Here is a 23,598-nt window from a genome sequence, read left to right on the forward strand (position 1 = left end):
GAAGAAGAAGTCAAAAGCCAGCAAAGAAGAATCTGTTTAGAGCGGACCAGACGGCTTTCCGTTGGGTCATTATCAGTTTGGAACATTTGGAATTTCATTTTCATCCATAATTATCCGACGGCTCCTCCGCTTTCCAGCGGGTTTAAAATAAACCTACTTGTGTGTACAAACAAACGGCGGGTCTTGAACTGCCCCACTAAAAGCCCCAAAATGGCAGAAAACGCAGGTGAGTTCCAGCTAATGCTAACTGCGTAGCTTGCTGTGGTCGTTAAAACCTAGCTGGACCACTGGAACAGTTTGTGCTGTTAAATGCAGTGAAGCTCGCACTCTCGCTGTGAGGAGCTCCTGTTTGGCCCGTTTGTCTGCAGCCGACCGCCCGGTGACCCGGTTTAGAAATCGGCTCCAGTCAGCGTTAGCTTAGCCGATATGCGTGTCGCTTGAAGGTACGCTCAGATCAGATAAGACTCCACTCAGAAACGGCATTAAACGACGTGGAGACATCCCTAGACCTCCATCATACTAAATCACCAAATTTAACGTTAACCCCACAGAGAGCGGTCAACAGTTAGTCACAGTGATCCTGCTCTGCGATGGTCTAATTAACAGGGTTCGTTGAAGAGGTTTAAAAGCGTGTATGTAATGATATTATGACAGCTGCACAGTTTGTTTTTTTGTGCGAGACAACTTTGGCTGAGGCTCTCAGATGGAGCCGTCCTCATCACAGGCCCACCTCAGTATGAGCATCCAGTCAGCAAAGCCTGCAGATCCTCATGATAACGATGAAATGTGAAGTGAGTGAACTGCTGCGCTGGGATTTTCACCACAGCAAACACACAGTTGATCATTGAAAGAAGTCAGGAGAATGGACAGATAGGGGTGGGGATAGGGTTGCCCTGTGTAAAGTGACCACATAGTGTCACAACAGCCTTACCACTGCTCATCTCCACTGCATATTAACATTGGGGGGGCACTGTTAGATTGACTGTTTTGTCTCTTTTTGTCTCAGACCAAAACGAGGCAAAACATGACAGCCCATCATCCCCTGGAATGACAGACCAAGAGAAGGAAATGGCAGCAAGTGCATATGAATCATTTTTGGTAAATAATCTCCTTTCTTTTCTTACATTCTCAGACTAAAAACATCTTGCTGTTCTCTGCATTTAAACTCTGATGTTGCTGTAAACTGCTAGAACCAGTGTCTGAGTTTAAGATGAATTCAGGCGGTGAGGATACAAGACAAGACGACAGACGATAGGGACATGCCACCCGCATTCTTCACTGACTTGGATCTCAACAACAAATCCAACATAGGAATGTTTTTGTGTCAGATTGCTCTTAACAATGTTGATCTCAGAGGCCCGTTTTGCACTTTCATCTCTGCTGAATCTTTTTTTTTTTCTTTTTTTCTAATGACTGAAGAAAAATAAGCAGTATCAGATTCAATAGCAACATATTTTATCAACACTGCAAATGTCAGATCAGCCTTATGTCAGCAGTTCATCAGAGACAAGATTTTAAATGACTGGATTTGGGCCCAACAAATAAAATCGCTTTTCAGGATATAATGCTTGCTTTCTAGATTTATGATTATGATGATGACAGTGTCAAGTTTGAATTAAAATGTATATACATATATATAAATACATATAAATCACTTGAGGATAAGTTATTTTATGGCGGGACTGTTAGATGCTCTGTGAGGGGTTATAGGTGTAGAGCTTGTTGTTCGGTGTGAAACAAGTTGATGGTAACATGAGCAGGATCTCATGTCACATGTTGAGGATGGGGTGAAGCAGGTGGTTCTCTTCCTCCCCAGGCTGGCAAGTATGAGGAGTCTTTCAAACACCTGGAAGCCCTGCAGGAGCTCAACAAAGAGGACTACAAGATCACTATGAACAAAGCTATCGTGGAGTTTTATAAAAGTGGTCAGACCACCACGGGGACTCTGAAGCAGACCCTCATGGCAATGAAGAACCAGGTAACGGCTGAAATGTGGGTCACACTTTTGTCATGAAGCACCAGAACTTCTTTTTCATACGGTCCTGGGTTTCATCCAACTTCCTGTCCTTGTCCTCAGGTTCATACATCAGCAGAGGACGTGGATGGGCTGGATGATGTGGAGAACAGCCTGCTGTACTACAATCAAGCCATCATACACTATCATATGCGGCAGTACTCTGAAGCCATCTCCATTGGGGAGAAGCTGTACCAGTTTCTGGAACCATTCGGTATGTTGTGATACTTTACACAGTGTACTGCTGTGACTGATTTGCCATCAATTCCTCAAACTGTGAAAACTGAAATTACAAAGAATACAAAAAATTGCAGACTCCTTGCACCTTTGGGTTTTCTGAGTGTGACTTTAATATAATCTGCCTCTTGAAGACATGAGATCATATTGGGGAGCATCTCATCATTATTGATCGATTTACTAGTAATAAATGTTTGCATTGCCTCACCTAGCATCATCATGGTCTGGTGTGTCTTCAGGGTTCAGACCACAGTAAATTTAAAGACTGTCTATGTGTCAGCCCTGAGTTTGGCATGCAGTCATTTTGTTATTTGTCCTAGAAGAGAAGTTTGCTCAGGCAGTGTGCTTCCTGCTGGTGGATCTGTACCTGTTGACCTTTCAGCCTGAAAAGGCCCTCCACCTGTTGGCTGTGCTGGATAAACTGTCTGTGCAAGGGAGTAACAAGAACGGCAAAGGAGAGGTAAACCAACACACCACATCCTCTTGAAAAAAAGAGAGTCTTGATGTTGAGGTGTCTGGTCACATGTTATAATGATGTTGAGATGTTGATGTTCATTGAATTCTGTGCCTGGTTTCAGAACAACAGTTCAAACAAAGATGGAGCAAATCAAAAAGCAGAGTTCACAGCCATGATTGAAACAGCCAAGTCAAAGATGCACCAGGTCAGAGTTGTAATTTTATCATACTCTGTCTCATCCCCTGTCCTCTTAATTGACTCACTATATTTTGCGTAACAGTACAAAGTGAGAGCCTACATCCAGATGAAATCCTCTAAGGCCTGCAAAAGGGAGATCAAGTCAGTGATGAACACAGCAGGGAACGTGAGTCCTCACCAACATTCAGACGTCATGTACTTGCTAGTCCTGTGGCTGCAGAGCCTTCTCTGGTTTTCAGGCTGATCTGTTTCCTCTGTCTCCTTCCTCAGTCTGCACCCTCGCTCTTCCTCAAGAGTAACTTTGAGTACCTGAGAGGAAACTATAGGAAAGCAGTGAAGCTGTTGAACAGCTCGAACATCGCAGAGCATCCTGGACCCATCAAGACAGGTGATAGCTCCTGTGCCTGTCAGAACTCCCTTCCTCCATTTAACTGTCATGAGTCGCTATTGTAATAACTTGTCCAGACATTGTCGGCATTGAGATGTACAGGCAGGTGCAGGGAGATGAGACAGGTGTTGTCTTTGCAAGCTAATCAAATGTGCTTGTGTCCCGACTTGTCTCATCTAGGTGAATGTGTTCGATGTATGTTCTGGAACAATCTGGGCTGCATTCACTTTGCGATGGGAAAACATAACCTGGGCATTTTCTACTTCAAGAAGGCACTGCAGGAGAACGACCACACCTGTGCACAGCTGGGAGATGGCAACAATGGCCAATGTGGGTCACAATCTGTGGATCACCTGTCTCAGTCTGCTTTCAATCAATTTTATATTTTCAAGTCGTTGTCTGCTAAAGGCTGAAAACTTGTAAAGACTGTAGCCTATTCCTAGAGAGAACAGCTCTGCTAATTTTGAGTCAACAGTCATTACACACTGTAGCTGTAACTGCTACCTTGTAAAACCGAACAATTTTGGAAACATTCATCAAAATATGGTGAATGAACATTTTTGTGTTCTATTAGAACAACGTGCTGTCAACCAATTTTTCTTTTCAGAAACCTCATTTTAAAATATCAACCAACAGAAGAAACTTAAATTATTTAGCCATTAGGCAGTTATTGAAATTACTATTGTCACTTTATTCCTCAATACTAATGCATCCTTGTCTCTACTTCTTTATTCTCCAGCTAAGAAATTCACAGGTATCCCCATGTGTGCTTTGCTAGCCAACAAGCGCTATGAGCTTCTGTATAACTGTGGTATTCAGCTTCTGCACATCGGCCGACCTCTGGCAGCATTTGAGTGTCTGATGGAGGCTGTGCAGGTTTACCACTCTAACCCTCGACTATGGTTACGACTCGCAGAGTGCTGCATCTCTGCCAACAAAGGGGTAACTCTGAACTTATGATTTAAAAAAAAAAAAAAAAAAAAAAAAAGACCACTGCACTGTAAAACCATCTACACATATTGTAACCCTCTCCACACAATTGACTCTAAATGGCTGACTCAGTCTGACCCGCTGTTGTCTCATCCTATGGTGTCCCCCACGGCTCATCACTCATCATAATGTTTTTTGGTCCACTTCTGCAACATCAAACTTCAGACAAAAATGTTAGAGTATTTTTTTTTTTTATCAATTTATCAGTTCCTTCACATGATCACATCATTTTAATATTATTTACATTTCTCATGTGAAGCACTTTTTTATTATGTTGAAAGGATCTATAATTGAAGTGTTATTGTTGTCAATGTAAATGGTTTGAACATGAACAGAATCGTTTAGTTTATATCATGTATCTGATGTTTGCAGGGCTCGGAGCAGGAGAACAAAGGTATACCTTGTAAAAAAGGTATAGTTCAGTCTATTGTTGGGCAGGGCTACCATCGCAAGATCGTTCTGGCCTCTCAGTCGACCCAGAACAGCATCTACAGGTCAGAGTGAATTTTCTCCATCCCTCCGCCCCTAACCCCACATATCATCCTAATGAGACATTAAGTTTTTAGCAGGCAGCAGCCGAGCTGAGTGATGGTGTGAAACAGTGGAATTAAAAAGAGGCCATACAGGTGGATTTTATAGAAATGTTTCAACTTTTTATCAATTGCATTAGAACCAAAAAGTTGGGAGCAATTAACCTACCCTAAAGGCCTAGAGTCAGCTGAAACGGCCAGTCTGACCATCAAGCTATACATTCACTGAACACCATATTAGGAATGCATCTGCTCCTGCTTAATTCTCACCATCATGCGTTGTGTGTCCAAGTGAGGCACTTCAGTTAATTTTAGACATCAGAATCCCAGATACTCTGTGACATGTTTGATGTTGGTCTGAGTTTCTGAAGCTGCTGAGCTCCTGCATTTAAAGTTTTAGCGACAACATAGCCAAAAACAGAAACATCCCATGAGCAGCAGCTGTGTTGATCAAAGAAGTCAGAAGTAAGACTGGTTGGAGCTAACAGAAGATCCCTCTTTTTCACTCTGATGAACAGAGTTTCAGAGTAAACCACACTTCCAACCTTGAGGTTGATGGATCAAAACAGCAGAGACCAGTTTCTACTTCCTTTCAGCAGGTACAGAAACCTGAAACTTTTGGTTTTAATACCAATCGGTCTTGGTCTGGATGCCTCAGTCTATATGAGAATCGCTGCTGACCATGTCCATCCCTTCATGGCCACAGTCCACCATCTTATAATGGAAACATCTTGCAGGATAATGGATTATAAAGTTAAACTGGTTTCATCAAAGTGACCTTTGAGAATTGTTAAACAGGAGATTTGCTGCATGAATGCGATCTGATAGAATCTGGTCGAAATTATGAAGCAGAGAACTAAGGAACTAGGGAGTTATTCCTAAGAAAGTGATCACCAGTGTAGTCTGAAATGATAGAAACTAAACATTCTAAAACTGCACAGTGTACTTATAAATAGCTGTTGTGTTATAAACAGTTTGTGTCTCTGGAGCTGTGTTCTTTGTTATATTTCTGTGGAAAAGTTTGCATTGACATTTCATACATCTTATTCTGTGATTAGAGCACTGACTCTAATGGCATTTTGATCATATTTGCCTAATGCAGTTTGATTAGAGAGTGTGTGTGTCTGTGTGTCTGTGTGTGTGTCTGTGTGTGTGTGTGTGTCTGTGTGTGTCCGTGTACAGTGAAGGCCAGTCAGCAGCTATCCCAGTAGCGAGTATGGAGTTTGCAGCCATCTGCCTAAGGAACGCTCTCCTGCTGCTGCCTGAACATCAGCAGGAAACCAAGACAGAGAATGGGTCAAGGAGCTTCAGCCAGTCAGGAAGCACAGAGAGCGGCAGTGAGAACAGTGACGCCTGCAGGTCAGGTCTCCATGACAGCACGTAGTACCATCCTGAGACATCAATCAGTCTGCTCCTAATCGCACTCAGAACTTTTATTAGATGATCAGTTGCCTGTACAACCTCACAAATGTTGCCAGTCTTCATTACACTCACAGGAAGTGTCTCACCTGAAGGCTGTGGTTAATTCAAGTGTCAAACATCCACTTGCATCAGACCTCCACTGACAGGGAGGTCTCATAATGGAAATTTTACATGCCTTACTTCCCATTACACCTCCCTACCTGGATCTTTTGTTGTGTCTCTGGAGCTGTGTTCTTTTGTTATGTTTCTGTTCAATGTGTTGCTGTGTTGTCTCTGCAGCTGAATTTTTGTGTTGTGGTGCATGCTGTGTTTTGCAGTGGGAAAGGTCAGGAGGCTGATAAGTTCCTGTCTGCAGCTCCATCGTCCCCCCTCAGAAAACAGGAGGTAGAAAATCTCAGGTAATTATTTTTCTCTTCTGAGCTGTTGATCTGGATTATCAGAGACCTCAGCAATGATCAGTTGTCACCTGTCTGATGTGTAGGTGCTCCATCCTGGCCTGTAGTGCATACGTGGCCTTGGCATTGGGAGACAACCTAATGGCTTTGAACCACGCTGAGAAGCTGCTCCATCAAACCAAGGTGTCTGGATCCCTCAGGTGAGTCCTGGACCTGTTTCTCAGACCCATTGTGGATCCTGCTCTCTTCTTCCCCTGCAGCCACAGTGATCATGTTTTGATCGATGTCTCCCTCACCTCCTTCACTCAGGTTCCTTGGTCACCTCTATGCTGCTGAAGCCCTCATCTCATTGGACAGGATCTCTGATGCAATTGCTCACCTTAACCCTGAGAATGTAAGCGATGTGTCAATGGGAGTTCTGAGCAGTGAGCAAGACCAAGGTCTGTGGCTTTTACTCAAGATTAACAAACCAGTCTGCTCCTGTTTCCTGGATCTTTAACAGTCTTCCTGTCTCCACAGGGTCTGACAAAGGAGACGAGCCGGTCGAGCCATGTGGGTCTTTGTTTATTCCTTCGTCATATATAGCTATGATGATCCAGACCTCACATCTCACCTGTTTCTGCAGGAATAATCAACATGACTTCTGATTTCATTAATGATGTCAGAGCAAAAAACAGTTAAGTATTTCAGATTATCCTTCTAATGCTCCTTTCATGTGGGACCTGTCTATTTGCAGCAGGGAAGCAGACTCCTCTGTGTTACCCCAGCAGCGTGACATCGGCTCGAGCCATGATGCTCTTCAACCTGGGCAGTGCCTATTGCTTGAGGAGCGAGTACGACAAAGCCCGCAAATGCCTGCATCAGGTATCAGAAGCTCAGACCAGTATCTGTGAGTTGATCCATATCAGCGACTCAGACCGATATCTGGTGGTCAATCTGTATCAGAGGCTCAGAATGCTATCTGTGGGTTGATCTGTATTTGAATCTGTGATGTCATTTAATGTAATGTGTGTGCTTGACCAGGCTGCATCGATGGTTAATACCAAGGAGATTCCACCTGAAGCCATTCTGTTGGGTGTCTACTTAGAGTTGCAGAACGGTCAGACTCCACAACACTCACTGACACTACATCAGCACTGGGACATACCTCATAGGGGAGAACCACCAGAGCAGGATTTGATGTTGGTGATCTATAGCACTATTTCACTGTTAGAGGGAATAATAGCACATGATAACACAAACAGCTGTAAGCAGCTTGAATTTATTGTTTCATTCTTTATATCTGAAGCTTATTAATTCAACCCTGAAATCACATGGTACAGAAATTGCATTATTCTGGTTCATACTGAAGCTCTGGTAGTAGAGCTGTCCTGAGTGAGTCCTGGTCCTATTGTTCTGAATTGTTTCATTGATAGTTAGGCTCCTTAAGGTATTATCTTTTTTGAATATAGCTGTATTTAATCAGGATCTGGGTAAACACAGTGTAGGGTATGACTCTATATCTGCAGATCCTCAATGAGGAGCTGATTCAGAATTTGGTGCAAAAACAAACTTGGATTTGACCCTCTGGCATCATGTTACACAACTGTGGCCTCTAAAGTCAAACCAGTTGGACTGAAGCCTTTCAGCCTCGGTCCAACTGATGTGACTGGTTTTGGTTAGAGCCTTTCCTTGGTTCAGTCTGTAATGATGGGTGATGTATGTCCTCAGGAAACACCCAGCTTGCTCTGCAGATCATCAAACGAAACCAGCTGCTTCCCACGGTCCAGAGGGTCTCCCCTGACTCCCGTAAGAAACCTGTCCAGCCCTTCCAGCTGCCCTCATCCTTCACACAAGTTCAGCGCAAATGAGCCTCCACAACTCTAACCCTGCATACACTCATACATATAAACCTACCTGCCTGTGAGGGGCCTTGATATTTACAAAAGCGGCCTTCCCTCAGCGTCAGGAGCCGAATAAAAATGCTGCTGACGAGTGAAGAACCTGAGCTGCAGCCATGTCCATGGAATGAGACCAGTGGGCTTTTTATTTCCATTTGACAGAGGAACCTGGTTGTTGTCTGAACAATGAAAATACATTTTATTTACTGTACATTATGTCTGATTCTTGAATACGTGCAGTGGATACAGTCCCAGGTAGTGAGCACAGTGACCAGAAGAAGAAATCTCAGACATGTCTGAAGCCTGAAGTGTCTACCTCTTAATGGAAGCACCTGCTTATGGGAAGATTTCTTAGGTTTTCATATGCTCTACATGTAAAGTACCTTTGATTTGGTCCAACACAAATAAAATTGGATTTGGGGATCTCAACTTAATGTTCCAAAAGGAGGTCAAGAATCACACCAGTACTCAGTTAAGGAGTTGTTTCAAAAACAAAACCACAGTCGCAGTCCACATCTTGGGGGGCATAGTCATAATGGATGACTGACAAAGGATTTAGGTGTTGGTCTAAGAAGACCATGACACTCTAGAAGGTCCTTGTTAATGTTGCTGGATTCTCTGGTTCCCAGTGTCGACAGAAAATAGTTGAATAGTAGCCTGAATAGGGGCAGCAAGGTAGCATAGTGGTCAGCACTGTTGCCCCACAATTTGTAGCGGGTTTGGTTCACAGGCTTGGGCCCTTTTAGGTGAATTGGTGACTACATTGTTTGTAGGTCTGAGTGTGAGTGATTGTTGGTCTCTGTGTGTTGGCCCTGTGATGGACTGGTGACCTGTCCAGGGTGTACCCTGCCCTTGTCCAATGTGAGCTGGGATTGGCTCCAGCACCTACTGCAACCCAGAAATGGATAAGCAGTAGAGGATTAATGAATAACCTGAACAGAAGGATGAATAAATTCCCAAACCTCACTCCACCAGTAAATCTGTGTCTTGTGAGACAAACCATGTCAGTCCCTCTCTGAGCTGATTGGTCCTGTCTGCTGTCAGTCAGTTTTATTTGACATTTAGTTCAGACTCTACTTTTAACAGAACTAAGTATTACTCAGTTCATGTCACACAGCAACAATAAATACTGACATTGTCAGACCATATGTGCAACATATCTCACCATTTAAACAAACGCCAAGAAGCTCCCACATGTCTAGCTTTGATTCCTGTAAGGAAAAAAAAAAAAAAAAAAGATTGTATTAAATCTTCCCTTTCTTTTGCCGTTTTGTTATCACCTCGACGCTGGGAAACTCAGACTTCTGCTAACCCTGATCTGTGATTAGGTGATCACACAGTGGTCAGCTTGCATGCCCCCCTAACAAAGGTTTCCCTTGAGACACGACCCACTGCTGAAGACATCTATCTGAATATTATACTGCAAAAGTTCTGGACTGAGTCAAACCCTGTATCTCTAGCTCAGCTCTTCCAGTCCCAGGGGAGACACAGGTCCCCATCCTGCATGACTGAGTAGAAGTGAGAGATGCAGACGTGAAGACCTTGCATGAGGGGGGAGCGCTGCTCCAGCAGCCTTTTACAGCACTGTATCATTTGACTTGAGCTGACACTGGGCTCCTTGGACAGACTCCTCAGAGAAAGACTTTGGAGACACTGCTGCACTACAACCTCTTCCTCCGCCTGCAGTCTGGGGACACAGAGGTCAGAGTTAGAGACAGCTCATCATTCAGGGCTAGCATCAACTCAATCAAGCTGATGAGAATCAGTGCTCATTAAACTCTTCTCTCACAAACACAGTGGGCTGTAAAATCTAAATTTTAGGATAGTTTCCAACTAAAACATGAGGATTTCTTCCATGAAAACATAATAAAAACATAATATGTGGTTGAAGTTCAACAACAGCGCTGTGTTAGAGCATATTCTGCAAATATTCTGTTAGTAAAAGTTTTTAGCCATCTAAATGTCCAAGAAACACATAGTAACTTTGGTTTTCACTTCCAACAGATAAAACCTTAACACGGAAGACTAAAGGACACTTTGTATTGATGGATGATAGATGAGGTAGATTTATTTATTATCATATAGGTCATTGATCCAACAATTCAGAAATGTTCAGAAACCATGTCAAAGTGTTGACCAACTGACAGTGTTCGGCACTGCCAATGCTGGCCCCAGGATCTATTACAGCAGCACCACTGACACTGGCCCCTACTCTGCAACACCAGGCCTGGTCCTTAGGTTTACATTGCAACGTTGTCTGTGCATCAGTACAATTATGCATGTGCAAATATATTCACAGTCCAAACAAAACAGTCCCACAACAAAGTCTGGTAACCATCAATTAATCAACTTGAGGTTGAGTCTTTTGCTCTTATTACTGTTGTGACCTTGACCAATATATTTTTTTCCCTCCTCGTTTCTTCCTCTTTGAAAACCCATGATGATTCTGGGTAAGGCTGAATTGTGATACACAAAATCATTTTGCAGTATATTGTGATCATTTTGGTATTCTGTCATTTAATTTTTTGAATGAAAGTACATATGGGGTGGACGCAATTTTAGTTGCATCTCATACACCACGTGCATGATTCCTTACATTTGAAGAATATGGTTGGTAGACATGGGCCTCTATAGCACCAGAGGGCTAATGTGTTAAAAATATAAAACACTGTTTTTGCCTGAATGATTTTACCTTCGTTCACCAAAAATAACTCCACTGATTTGGATGTTACACTTGGTCAAAATGTTGTACAACTCCATTTCAAATAGTCCAGTGAGAGCAGGGTTTAGGTATAAGTTCTTTATATCAGGGCTGTATTGGTGTGTTTGACTCACTGGTTTTTGGTATGGGTGCGCTCTCTGGCCTTGTGGGCATGGCTCTGGAGGAAGACCTGCAGTTTGGGAGGATCACAGTTGGTGGGGATAATAAAGTGCCCCATCTCATGAAGCCTGGGGTTAGAGAGGTCACTGTGATTGACATAAACAACAAGTCACATCTTACAGAAATTTCACAACAGCAAGTCAATTCTAAAGAATTCAGGTGTCACTGCTTACTTCTCTAGCAGCATGGTGAGCCCTTGCAGGCTCCTGGGGTGAAGCCGCAGGTGCCAAGACATCAGGTTCTTGTGGAACAAGCTGAGGGTGCTGTAAAGCTCAGTGATTGGCTGAACTGGCCCCAGCCTCTCCATGTGGACTACCTGAATCAAATGAAATCAGATTTATTTGTATAGTGCCAAATCATAACAAAGTTACATCAAGGCACTTTTACATATAGAGCAGGTCTACACCAAACTTTTTTAAAATTATTTAAAGAGACCCAACAGATCCCCCAACGAGCAAGCACTTGGCAAGCGTGGCAAGGAAAAACTTCCTTTAAGAGGCAGAAACCTCAGGCAGAACCAGGCTCACAGGGGGGGAGTTGAGAGTGTGGGGAGGGAGGGGGGACCTGAGTGCCGCCTAAGAGAAGGCTGATCCTCTCCTTTAGCCAGTCTGTCTGTTGCTGCAGGTTGCGATAGCTGGGCAGCTGTTGGAAAAGCTGGAAATAGATACAGACAGTGGTCAGACAACAAAGAGACAGAGGAATCACATGACAGCAGAAGCTCTGCAGCTGCATTACTTTGGTCCACTGATGATGAACGTCCATGGTTCCTAGCATCACGTGCCCTGAGGCATTCATCCCTGACTGGTCAGCAAACACCACAGTGTGTCCTACAGGAGCAGAATAAGGGGCAGGATCACCGCTTTCACACATCTGCTTTAATCTGTAAAGCTGGTGGAACTAGTTGCAATATCCGCATCAAAATTAATTATATATGTGACAATATGAATTCATAATTCTTGAACTCAGCAGTTTTTTCTGAAAAATGTCACAGAAGGACTCAAATATTTCACAAATATTTGTTGTTATGCAAAATTACAGACAAGTGTTCGCACAGAAAGATTTTAGCACAGTCAGGTGTTAGCATAGAAAGTCAGAGCAGTCAGGTGTCATGCCCTCAATGGGGCTTAGTACCTTGCAGGGTGATCAGGGCCTCAGGGCTCTGCTGGGACAGCCGGCTCAGACTCTGCAGCTGGCAGCACCTGTGGGCCACTCCCCAGCTTCGCTGCCAGCTGCACCACACACCATCATGATAATTGGTACATTAAAGTTCAATGCTCACAGTTACAAAAGTTTACTTTTATTGCCACATTTAATATTCTCTCAGTGAGATCAGTCTCTGATCATTTTTATCATTATCAGTCATTCTCTCACTCACTTATTTATCTGTCTCTCCACTGAAAGCCTAAAAACCAACATCAGCTTCTGATAATTTAGGAAAGAACAAGGCAAAGCATGTTCACAATTTAGTCAAACCCACAGGTAGACCACAGTGTTGTAAGCAGTTCCAACACCTCTTACTCACAGTTCGTGGAAACATACCTGATATCAGCCAGATCAAATCTGTTACACAGCTCCTTCTTCAATCGGCTCAGCTCCTCTCTCCGAGGAAGGCTAACACTGTGCTTGGCCGCTGCCTCAGGCTCGTTGTTTCTCAGCCACAAACTAACAAAGAAAATAAATGAGTATGAGTTCACCTGTTTCAAGTAATTGATGCCAACTGTGCCCAGATTTGATAATCTCCCAGTATCACTCACTGTGTGTGCTTCAGCTCTGTCAGCTAAGATGAAGAGCTGAGCTCATTTTGACTCTTACCTAAGTGTAGGCTCCACCCTCCTGGCCTGCTTCAGGTCCTCTTCAGGGTCCCTAAAGCCAGTAAAGGTGTAGTAGCTTTTATCCCATTTAATTGTTCTGTAAAAAGGCACCCCTGCCTCCGATGGCCTTTTAGTGCTCTCTGTTCTTGCCTTCAGTCCCTGCATATGCTCCACAGGCAGGCTGCAGGATTTTAACACATTCATCACTGTGCTAAATACATCGTTTGTGTGCAGGGTGAAACTCACTGACCGGAACCCTAAGAACAAGTCGAGAGATATTAGATGCCTAAAAACCCAACTCAAACTTAATATGAGCAGATGAATGCAGACTATACCTGAGGTGAGCAGGTCGGGCTGCAGGTCACCGCTGTCTTTGGTGTCCCTGACATAAAATGTGAGCTCCATTGGCTTAAGTGAGCTGAAACCAGGCATCTGCAAATTTTCCAAGTAGCCATTTAGCCTCTTCAGTGAGTTCTCATTCACCTCCTGTAACAAATATTGAATGTTACAGCAGGGTGAGGCAGCCTATTCTACAAAATCTTGATTATAGTTAATTGCAACCACACCCACCTCATGTCAGTTTAGCAAGTTACAGTCTGATTTCAAGGCTGATATCAATTAACTATATATATATATAAATAAATAATACTGTAAGAACTACTGAACACTCTGTGACACCAGAGAGACATACCCGCTCTCTGGGATACTGATAGAAGAAGTCAGGATGGACAGCAAAATAAAAAGGCCTGAGAGCGTTGACCGCATCTGCCCCAGACAGAGCTCTGAGCTGGAATAGATAAGTGGCAACATGTTTCTTCTTCAGCCTGCAAAGAGTAAGAAACAAAAAGGTAGACAGATTGGAAAAAGGGAAAAAAATTAAATAAAAATCAATAACTAACAGCTCTTCCCTCTTCCTCCCAATCTCCCTCTACGGGTATACACCTGCTCTACACTCTAGATAGATTTCTAGATTTCTCACTTCCTGTTTCCCACACATTCAAATCCAGCCATTCATGAAATTGCTCTTTAATTTATTGTTTAAATAATAGTTTCAATCTCTTGAGTTCAAGGGGGAAAATAAATACATGTTCAACTAAAAAACTAAAATGTTACATTTAGATTTGAGCCATTACTTCTTAATAAATTACTTAAAAATATTTTAACCCTTATATTTTATACATGAATTCCTTAATAGTGAAATCCATGGACCAAATATTTGGAGTCTGTTGGATGGCTCGGATCAGCGGAAATGTCTCCAGTTCAGTACATGCAAGACAGAGAGATAGGAGAGTGGATTTGTATGATCACGTTATACATCACCCAACCAAGTATAGAAAAGCAGTTAAGTAAAGGGAGAGTAGGGCAACAAGCAGGCTGAAATAGCAGTTAATAGCCAGTTTAATTACCTGTTGACTCCAGCATACTGAAGTTAAATTTGTGCCTCACCATGTTACTCATGCTGGTTGCTGATTTCAGAAGCAGCTCATTAAGTTAATTTCCATTCAACCCAGTTAACATTTATTTTTTCTACTATTAATTCGAACTGCCACCAAGGTTAAACAGAAATGTTATTGTGACACATAAATTAGATCACTTCTTAAACTAGCTCTTTGTTTCCATAACACTTAGTGTAGTGCAGGGAGCATAGAGGGTAATAATATTTTAGTGTTTGGGATGTAGGCAATGGATCCACAGCCTGTGTTGTCACCTAGGTCATAATTCATGTCTCCTAAATGGCAATATCAGGGGCCATTGGTATGTAGTTTTGATTAATAAATATTCCAACCAGTTAGCTGCAATAGCCAAGGAACATCTTTATATTTTAATGAAAAATATTAGGGCATTTAATGTAATTAATTCACTGTATGCTGCCTCCCATTTGTCTGAAAAAAATACTGTGGTGGCGCTATCTAACTATTTCATCCATCTGTCTCAGACTGACCACAAGTGGATAGCTCTCAATTCAGGTGTGAACACACCTAAGATGCACCATGGATACATTTGTGATTTCAGATCCAACCACTTAGAATGCTTGTGATTAGATCCATTGAGACAGATGCCAAAACCAGGTCTGGACAGGGCATTGGTCTCACAGTGTGTGGCACCCCAAGCAGAGGTTAAGTGAAAAGGCTGAGGCCCTTTGGAGATTAGATTAAGGAGTCTACATCAGAGTGGACAGGACCACTGAGTCAGAGTCTGGAAACATGAGAACTGCAGCATTTAAAAAAGTTAAAGTTCTAATTGAACCACATACTTCCTCTTGCTGCTAATTCTCTTCCCTCCGGATTATTTCATTTCCTACAAAAACTTCGGTGTGTCCCTCTTTACTTTATCTGTTATGAACCTTCTAGCTTTATTGTTACCCTTATGGCGACACTGAGTCATCGGGTTATTAGGAATAGTTTTTGTCTGAGCCTGTTGCACCTACAGACCTCCGTGGCATGTGAGCTGATCCTCTGGACTTTCAGGAACAATCACCCCCACCCACGGATGGCACCACGTACTGAGTCCAAGCACACAACATCTGCAGCAGCAGTGTTACCTTACGGTGCATCGCAGGAGAGAGATGACGGACATGTCTGCTGCTGCTTGTCAACTGCTGAGCTTCAAATCATGGCGTCCCTCAGCGGTCCTGTCACAGAGACGCAAAACATTTAGCACAACGTCTCTACAGTCTACAGCTTCAAACCGGCGTCGGGAGGAAATAACTAAGTCTGCTCCACACGGACATTAACTCTTCATTGTCATCATGGCAATCACGCCACCTGCTGAACGTCCAGGATTTCCAGTTTAGCTTGGTTTGTTTTTAACAACTGCGTTAGCATGTAGCTTTTTGGAAGACTAGCCATCAGCTACCCCCACAGCTAGTAAAATAAACAAATATGTCACCTCCTAACAAACATTGATTGAGTCAGGTTAGTTCTGCTTGTTTGCTCAGTTTTTTTCAGCGACAGCAGCGCAAAACGGCTACAGTTAGCTCCTACGGTTAGCATGTCGGGTACCAGCGGACAATGCTCCCGGGCTCCGCAGTCGGTCTCCACATTAGCTCTGCGCTCCGGACGGCTGAAGTTGCGATGGCGGTCAGTCCGGAGTTGACTCACCTTGGAGCCGCTGGGTCAGATCGCTCAGTCCGGTCCGCCTCTCTACTTCTTTGGCTGCTCCCCCATCAGGCCGGACCCTGTGACGTAGCTGGACCGGTGTGTGTGGCGGGTACCAATGGTGGCAGTTTAATATGGGCAGTGTTGGGCAAGTTACTCCTCCCAAAAAGTCACAAAATTAGTTACTCAGTTAGAAATGATAAAAGTAACTACTTACTGCGGAGAGTAACTATTGTGTTACTTTCAAGTAAAAGTTTAAATACTCAAATGCGTCAGAATGTGGAGCGACCACCACCCCTCTTTTACGGAACTTAAGATACATGGGCTTGTTCAATTCTAAGATGCTTGTGTATGTGTTTAATTACTTGACACCGCCGTGGAGAGGCTCTTTTGTCCAGGGCATAATGTGCATTTCACCAGTCCATTCGTTCCTTGCATTTCTTGGAGGGATAAGTAATGGCTATTTAGAGAAAGCTATTTTTGGATTATTTGGGCTGCCGTTCCTGTTTCTCATTGACTGACTCATTTGCGTTGTTCGTTGTATCTCCGACTTCGCGTTCTTTCGAATCTGTACACAACACCCGCCCACCTCAACCTCTGATTGGCTCACCATGAAATTTTACTCAACCTCAGCCAATTGTCATCATTTATGCGATTGTCTTGTGCCCACAAACCAAAGAACACTAATAACAGTCTTTGGCTCTCGGCTCAGAGGTCAGGTTGGTCTGCGCTGCATTTTTTGGCAGTAACGGTAACGATGTTATAAAGATGGAAAGAGTAATCACTGATATGGATGCATAAATTCAGGATGAGATTCAGTAAAGTTTCCCTTTGACCTTTCTCTACAAATTAATCACTTCATTTCTATCCTCTTATAAAAGATTATCAAAGATTAAGATTAGATCATGCAATAGTATGCATTTTTAGGCTCCAGTGAACTTGTCCCTTGACTTCTGACCACCAAAATCAAATCAGTTCATTCTTGAGATTCAAGCTTTGGCTCATTTCTGGGTGAGTATTCTTTGAAGGGTGCAGTCCATGAAGGTCTGGTCCTTCAAAGCCATCACAGACAGTGAAGACTGAACTGAAGTTAGGTGGTCTGGTCTAACAGCTGTCCCTTTAGCTGAGCTGAAAAACAATACGAACATGTAACAGTGTAATTCTCAGGCTTGGGAAGCACAGTGGCATAGTCTGTAACGCCCTAGGTCCTTTCTGTGCAGAGTTTGCATGTTCTCCCTATGTCTGTGTGGGTTTCCTTCCACCATCCAAAGACATGTTGAGGTTAATTGGTGACTCTAAATTGTGTGTGTTGCTGTTGGTCTCTGTCTGTCCCTATGTGTTGGCCCTGTGATGGACTGGCAACCTTTCTAGAGTGTACCCTGCCCTCATCCAAAGTGAGCAAGGATTGACTCCAGCATCCACTACAACCCAGAAACGGATAAGAAGTAGATGAATGAATTAATGATTCTCAAGCTCTTTGTCAGTGGTGTTTGCTGGCATGTTTTCATTAACAGCACACAATGAGTTCTGTATAGGTTAGACTATGGTAAAAGATATATCTGAAGGAGCCTTTGAAACAGAATTGTAGAGCTCAACCAGAATAGGATACCACCCTGGGTCTATGAAAGTGGACATAGACTCTAGGTCTGGAAAGAGAAGGCAGTACTGAAGAATCTTAGATCTGCATTTTATGTAAAGACCACCCGGGGGTGATTTCACAGGTTGCAAAAAGAGGTCAGATTGTATTGAAGTCTATGTGAAAATGGCCCCACTTTTTACTTGATTTATTAGCTCAGTAAAAGTTTTCCTATTGAGTTTATTGTCTCAGTCTCTAGTTTCATGTCTTCTTCAATACTAGTTCTTTATTTTCTAAATCATGGCCCATTTAGAGTAAAATAGGCCATAAAGCAGGTAATGCATTAAGGGGTGTGGCCATTATGTGTTCCATAAATTGTACCACACAATCAGGATAGAGGACAGAGCAGGTCAGATCCAGCCTTCATTCTTCCTCAACTCTACCTCCTCCAACAAATACGTTTTATTATTCTCTAAAAAAAAAAAAAAAAAAGAAACAGATACCAACGATCACAATCAAATTATTACTATCACAATCTTCTTCACTGCACTGTCCTTTGTTAGTGTCCAGTAGGACAATTCACTGGTGTCAACAAGCATAATCCTATTGGATGGTTGTTCTAATTACCTTATGCAATTCAGAGATTACTGCTGCACTGTCACTGTGAGAACACGCAAGTTTCAAATATTTGCTCACCAACCTGGAAATACAGGTCAAGTGAACTGGTGAGGATGCCATCTTTAAACAGAAAGACAGCCAGAAAATGCCACTGCGTTAGTGCTTCTCCACTATTGCGTGATGTTCAGTGATGTAGGACAGACGATGACAAACAAAAACAACACCTTAGAATATCTCACCAAAAATAAATCTAGAAATCAGCTTTCTTATTGTTGCAAATAATAAAATAAATCTATCCAGGGCTATTCATAAAGCATCCATTCTCAATCACAGCAATGTTACTACAGCTGTAACAAGCATGAACCTCTGGGTCTGACACATGAAGCCAACACTGAGTTAGAACCTGCAGATCCTCCCCAGACAACTAGAGTCTAGCACCAACAGTGAGCCCATAGAACTTCATAACTTTATCGAAATAAACATGTTTACAGTCTGGCCCCTAGACAGGGGTGATTTAGGAGGGAAGTTATGATCATTTCAGGTGTGGCCTCTTTGACTGGCAGGTGGGTGAGCATTTCTTATCACAAATCAACATTCACTGAAATTTCAGCTCCACCCATGCTCCACCTCTTTGACCATTTTTAGATTACCTTGGGGTTAGGGGTCAGACTCTGCAGACACCTGTTGGTGATGTGTCAGACGCTAGGTCCAGCTTTATTTACAGTCTGTGGTATGTACACTGTGCCATAGATTTAAAGCTACATTAATATTAGTTAAATATGATTTCCTTATTTCCAGGAATCAGAGCAACTTCAGTTTTGTATTCACAGAAAAACAGGTTGACAGTAAATCAGTAATTATCGCAGAGTAATTAACGCAAACAGTATCAAAACAACAATGTGTCCAGTAACTGTCCCATTCAGTTAGAAGGATGTCCATGGTAGCATCCTCTCACACATACACACAGAGGCCAGGCTTGCATGTAGAACAGCTCTTCCTCTTCCCTGCAGTTACCAGCAGCTGAGAAACCAGATAAAGTAGGTAGTATGTCTTTAATAAGAGGTGTGGCATCTATAAATTGTCCGGACATGGAGCCAATTTATACAATTCTTAGTTTGTTGTCGAAGCACAATGAACTCGAGAAACAATAGCAAAAACTGCATACTGCAAGCGCTTGCTAACAATACCTGTTTGTGCCAGAAACTATAACTCAATCAGTCAATCTCTCTGCTCTATAATCCCAGTCCCAGTCCTGTAGCATCTAAAGCTTGATGTGACATAAATCCCCCCTTCTTTCTTAACATCCATACCTTTTAATCTGCTTTTTTACCTGGATAGAGTTGAGGATTTATCTCTTTCACTGTACATATACACACACAGTGTTGTCAGCACTCTGTCCACCAAACTGCAGTGGGAAAAAAATAGTCCAAACAGTCTGTTCTGTTGCAAAGGAATTATATATTCTGTAAACCATGCTGCAGCAGATTAACCGCATCTGATCTGAAAATCTGTGCAACAGTTAAACAGATATTATAAGAAGATGTGACAGTCAAAAGCTATATAACTTTACTTTCAACGATGTGGCTGTATTACTGCAGGGCCCTGAATTCTTCAGAGAAACAGCACTGAGCCTCCAGTTAAGATATGAGGATGACACATAGGTCAACATTAAAATCCTGGAAGGTGGAGTCTTCACAGAACTCATCACCTTAGTGAAGAGAAGATTTAGTTCACCTGAGAGGATGTAAGGAATAACTGCTCAGCTTATTAAGGACTTTGTTGTACGCACCAAGAGAACCAATCCATACAGACCAGCAGTGGCGCTTCAACTGACACCACTTGCTGGAATTTAAAGCAGGACTCATGAGTACCAAGAAACACTAATATGTGCTGCTATGCCAAGAGTTGTCCAGGTTCAAGAGAGCATACAAAAAGATCCACTTAATGCTATGGATGCACAACTAGACCTTTGCAATATCAGCCTCAAGATCCAGGAAGGACACAATACTATGTTCATCGCAAAAGAACTATTCACGGGGGTTTTGAACAAAGGCTGCATCCTGGGTATTTCAAACCCAGAAACAATATCATCAAAAACTAGTCCACCCAAAATACCACTCACCCACAAAAATTAGCTACTGTATGTGGTCCAGTGCTGTGAGGAAGCCACAGACCTGCACATCAGAGAACAACAGAATAGACTGAGTGGTTTGCCTTCACCTGAAGAATCATAGACAGTATATAGACATCTGTGAACACATTTGAGACAGGAGGTAGTGGCAGGAGCCACGCCCTCATAAAGGTCTATCACACTATTAATTTCCCACCTTCAGGGCTGACATGTCAGAAAGTTTAACACTTGGCCTCAGGTGACTCCAACAACTGTCATTACAAAAGTAGGGCTAACAAACTGCGTGAACTGAATGACCTCAATAATGACCAATAGAGGTTAAACACCAATTACATATTGTGGTTCACTGAAAGCGTTCTAACCTTGATGAGTGTGATTCCTCGAGCTCTAGTAGAGACACAGCCCACCATTTCATCACAGAGCTTCTTGATAAACTGGTGAGGGACCACAAAAATAAGGAAGTCAGCTCCCTCTGCAGCATCACAGAGCTTTGGAATGGCCACCTGTGGACAAATAATGACAAGACATTAGAGCCACAGGTGGTCTGTCAGGTCTCAGTGAGCCCTTATTAGCTGATGCGGCCAATTGTGAAACAAAGGTTATATCCCTTAGCCCTGAATCACACTAAAATACATTTAAAATGTGTAAATTTATATTGAAGCAGTGATATATCCCTTAGCCCTGAATCACACTAAAATACATTTAAAATGTGTAAATTTATATTGAAGCAGTGATAAATGCCAGTGAACATAGCGTCAGAGCCCAAGAATGGGTGTATTCCATTGGAAGAGGATCACATTGGTTCTCTGGTCTCTCATGGCAATTTATATCCAGGCAGGTACTTGATGTTTTCATGCTCCATGTTGATGATGTCAGTCAGCTTCCTGCCATTGACATATTCCTCAAACACCCACATCTTCACTGTACTTGCGAATTGGTGCAATGACCTAGCATTGTTTCCAACGATCCTGGCAATGGCTGAGCCCCTGCAAACAGAGGTCACGGGGTCAATTCATAGAAGTCTAAAGTGCAGCAGTACTGAGAACTGATTGGTCATAGAGGATGTGATTTGCGGTGATTCGGAATTGTAGTTTCTACAGGTGTTCCTATTATTTTGTCCACTGCATTCAAATCAGTCCCTGTAGGCTGAAGAGAAACATTTCTCTGTGTAACCAAATATCTTAGCACTTTGGGGTTGTTGTGGATCCTTTTTTAAACCGGAACTACATTTAGAGGAGGATGTGGACTTGAGGTAGAGCTGAGGTGGATCTGAAGTGCTCGTACGGTATCCATGTCCTAATTCATCTCCTGCTTTATGGTTTGGTTTGAAACTAAAGACTGAGATCATAAAGTCTTTCTCAAAAAATTTACTGAGTTAGTAAATTAAGTGAGAAATAGGGATATTTTCCCGTAGAGTTTATCACAATCTGACTACTTTTGACAACCAGCGGCATCTCCCCTTGATGATCATTAGGAAAGAACGTATGTTCAAGGCTCTTCAGCATGGGTTTCACCTTTAAGATGCTGTGTATGAGTCCATGTCCACTTTTAGATGGACTGTGAATAAGAAAATCCTCCACAGCTGAATCAGCTTCAAAAGTCTGAGGGGACTGTTGGGTGTCAGACAGTTGTTCAACATAAAATTACCCCTGTTTACAGTGCTGCATACTGCATACTCCGTGTCGACCTGGAGACATCGCTAGTTCAAACTGCCCTCCACTGAGATACCACTGGACAAGGCACTTGATGACCGCAGCTCCTGGTGATGACAGCACTCTCTGACCTCTCATCTATCTCTGTGCCGTGATCACAGCCCTTTCAGTCACCCACTGAATGAGCAAGTGGCGCCCAGCAGCAGCTCAGGTCCCCTATCCTGCCTCTCGCCAGTCCGCTGGACGTCTCACCAGTTCCCGGAGCCCACTATGCACACTTTTAGGGGAGAGGCCATGGAGACGCCATGCTGCCGGAAATGTGCTAGCTTCTCCGGGTCCTCTCTACAGGGTTACCGCTGTACGGAGAAACCGTGCTGACTGTTATCCACGTCGTTGGATGATGACGTAACCTGGGATCTCATACGGGCTATTGGTAGTTGTAGTATTAAAAACACATAACGGTGTGTGGTAGTTTATGGGAGGAATAATATAATATAAAGACTGGGTCACATGACAAGACACAGCTATAATGGCAGGTGTAACGGTGCAGGCTCAGTGAGTGTTCACGTCTGATCACACACAAAGACTGTTATCTATACGTTCTCATCCCAATAATACACATAATGCCCACTACTTAGTAAATTAGATAAAAACGTAAAACGTGAAACACGAATAAAAACGTGTTTCAGGACTGCACTTGTCAGATCCTTGTCTGCTAATCTTGGCTATTTGAATTATTGTAATTCCATGTCCCTGCTCCAATGGGAATCCGAACATGAAAGTGTGAAGTGTCGCTGAGAGAGACACACCATATCTAATAATAACAATGAAAACAACAACAACAACAGTGATTTCTATAGGATCTAAGTCTTGCGCTACACTTTCACAAGGGTCAGAGGAAACGAAACCTATGACAGCTAACAGATCTACTGTACAACTAGTAAATTGTAGAAATGTGGGTTGAGGGAACAGGAAAATACGTGTGTCAAATAAAACTGGACAAGTCTGGAGGCAGGTGCGTTTTAATTGTGTCGCTGATCTCTGAATGTAAACAGTGTGGTTCTAAACCTGAAATACTCCGAGTTTTTACTGCAAAATGTATTCCCTGTGGCCGTTGAGGGGGACTATCCACGGTTAGGGGGTGTGACCAAGCCGGGAATGCCAAAATAGCAAACGCAATAACGTCAGAGAGAAGGGGGGTTGGGAGGGGGCAGTGGGGAGACCGCAGTCAGATAGTCGGAATATCCCTCCTGTTTGTGGAGCGGGCTGGTTCCTCCTGTACATCTTACCTCAGGTGGACAAGGAGAGCGAGCAGGCACT

General features: G+C 43.0%; 3 protein-coding genes across 10 annotated transcripts; 1 reads left to right on the forward strand and 2 right to left on the reverse strand.

The window, feature by feature from the left end:
• The first annotated feature begins 28 nt into the window (after positions 1–28).
• Positions 29–8,722, forward strand: cnot10 (CCR4-NOT transcription complex, subunit 10). 2 transcript variants are annotated; one of them, XM_029503680.1, is made up of 19 exons: positions 29–226; positions 1,007–1,098; positions 1,817–1,978; positions 2,078–2,228; positions 2,572–2,711; positions 2,830–2,913; positions 2,989–3,072; positions 3,177–3,294; positions 3,475–3,624; positions 4,034–4,236; positions 4,657–4,778; positions 5,997–6,173; positions 6,554–6,634; positions 6,718–6,831; positions 6,941–7,071; positions 7,151–7,183; positions 7,368–7,495; positions 7,655–7,730; positions 8,342–8,722. In XM_029503680.1, the coding sequence occupies exons 1-19, from the start codon at positions 211–213 to the stop codon at positions 8,479–8,481; spliced, it is 2,202 nt and encodes a 733-aa protein (XP_029359540.1). In that variant the 5' UTR covers positions 29–210; the 3' UTR covers positions 8,482–8,722. The 2 variants fall into 2 exon arrangements, with proteins under 2 accessions (XP_029359540.1, XP_029359541.1); XM_029503681.1 differs by having other exon boundaries at positions 2,575–2,711.
• On the reverse strand, positions 7,884–16,437 carry tcaim (T cell activation inhibitor, mitochondrial). Of its 7 annotated transcripts, none has more exons than XR_003840837.1 (13): positions 16,305–16,437; positions 15,746–15,835; positions 13,895–14,027; positions 13,539–13,689; positions 13,205–13,460; positions 12,932–13,054; positions 12,524–12,621; positions 12,128–12,219; positions 11,957–12,046; positions 11,566–11,708; positions 11,347–11,402; positions 10,053–10,198; positions 7,884–9,722 (listed from the first exon to the last, which is right to left on the reverse strand). XR_003840837.1 is itself a non-coding variant. In XM_029503686.1 (13 exons), exons 2-13 carry the CDS (start codon positions 15,778–15,780, stop codon positions 9,673–9,675), a joined length of 1,449 nt encoding a protein of 482 aa, XP_029359546.1. In that variant the 5' UTR covers positions 15,781–15,835; positions 16,305–16,437; the 3' UTR covers positions 7,884–9,672. The 7 variants fall into 7 exon arrangements, 6 of the variants coding, with proteins under 6 accessions (XP_029359546.1, XP_029359543.1, XP_029359542.1 ...); XM_029503686.1 differs by having other exon boundaries at positions 11,347–11,478; XM_029503683.1 differs by lacking the exon at positions 7,884–9,722 and having other exon boundaries at positions 9,732–10,198; positions 11,347–11,460.
• A 4,193-nt stretch (positions 16,438–20,630) lies between these two features.
• Positions 20,631–22,574, reverse strand: LOC115044594 (glycerol-3-phosphate dehydrogenase 1-like protein). The gene is made up of 4 exons (XM_029503716.1): positions 22,531–22,574; positions 21,450–21,612; positions 20,989–21,129; positions 20,631–20,669 (listed from the first exon to the last, which is right to left on the reverse strand). Exons 1-4 carry the CDS (start codon positions 22,572–22,574, stop codon positions 20,631–20,633), a joined length of 387 nt encoding a protein of 128 aa, XP_029359576.1.
• Between the last annotated feature and the right edge of the window lie 1,024 nt (positions 22,575–23,598).

Source organism: Echeneis naucrates, chromosome 6, assembly GCF_900963305.1.
Source record: "Echeneis naucrates chromosome 6, fEcheNa1.1, whole genome shotgun sequence".
NCBI classification, from domain to species: domain Eukaryota; kingdom Metazoa; phylum Chordata; class Actinopteri; order Carangiformes; family Echeneidae; genus Echeneis; species Echeneis naucrates.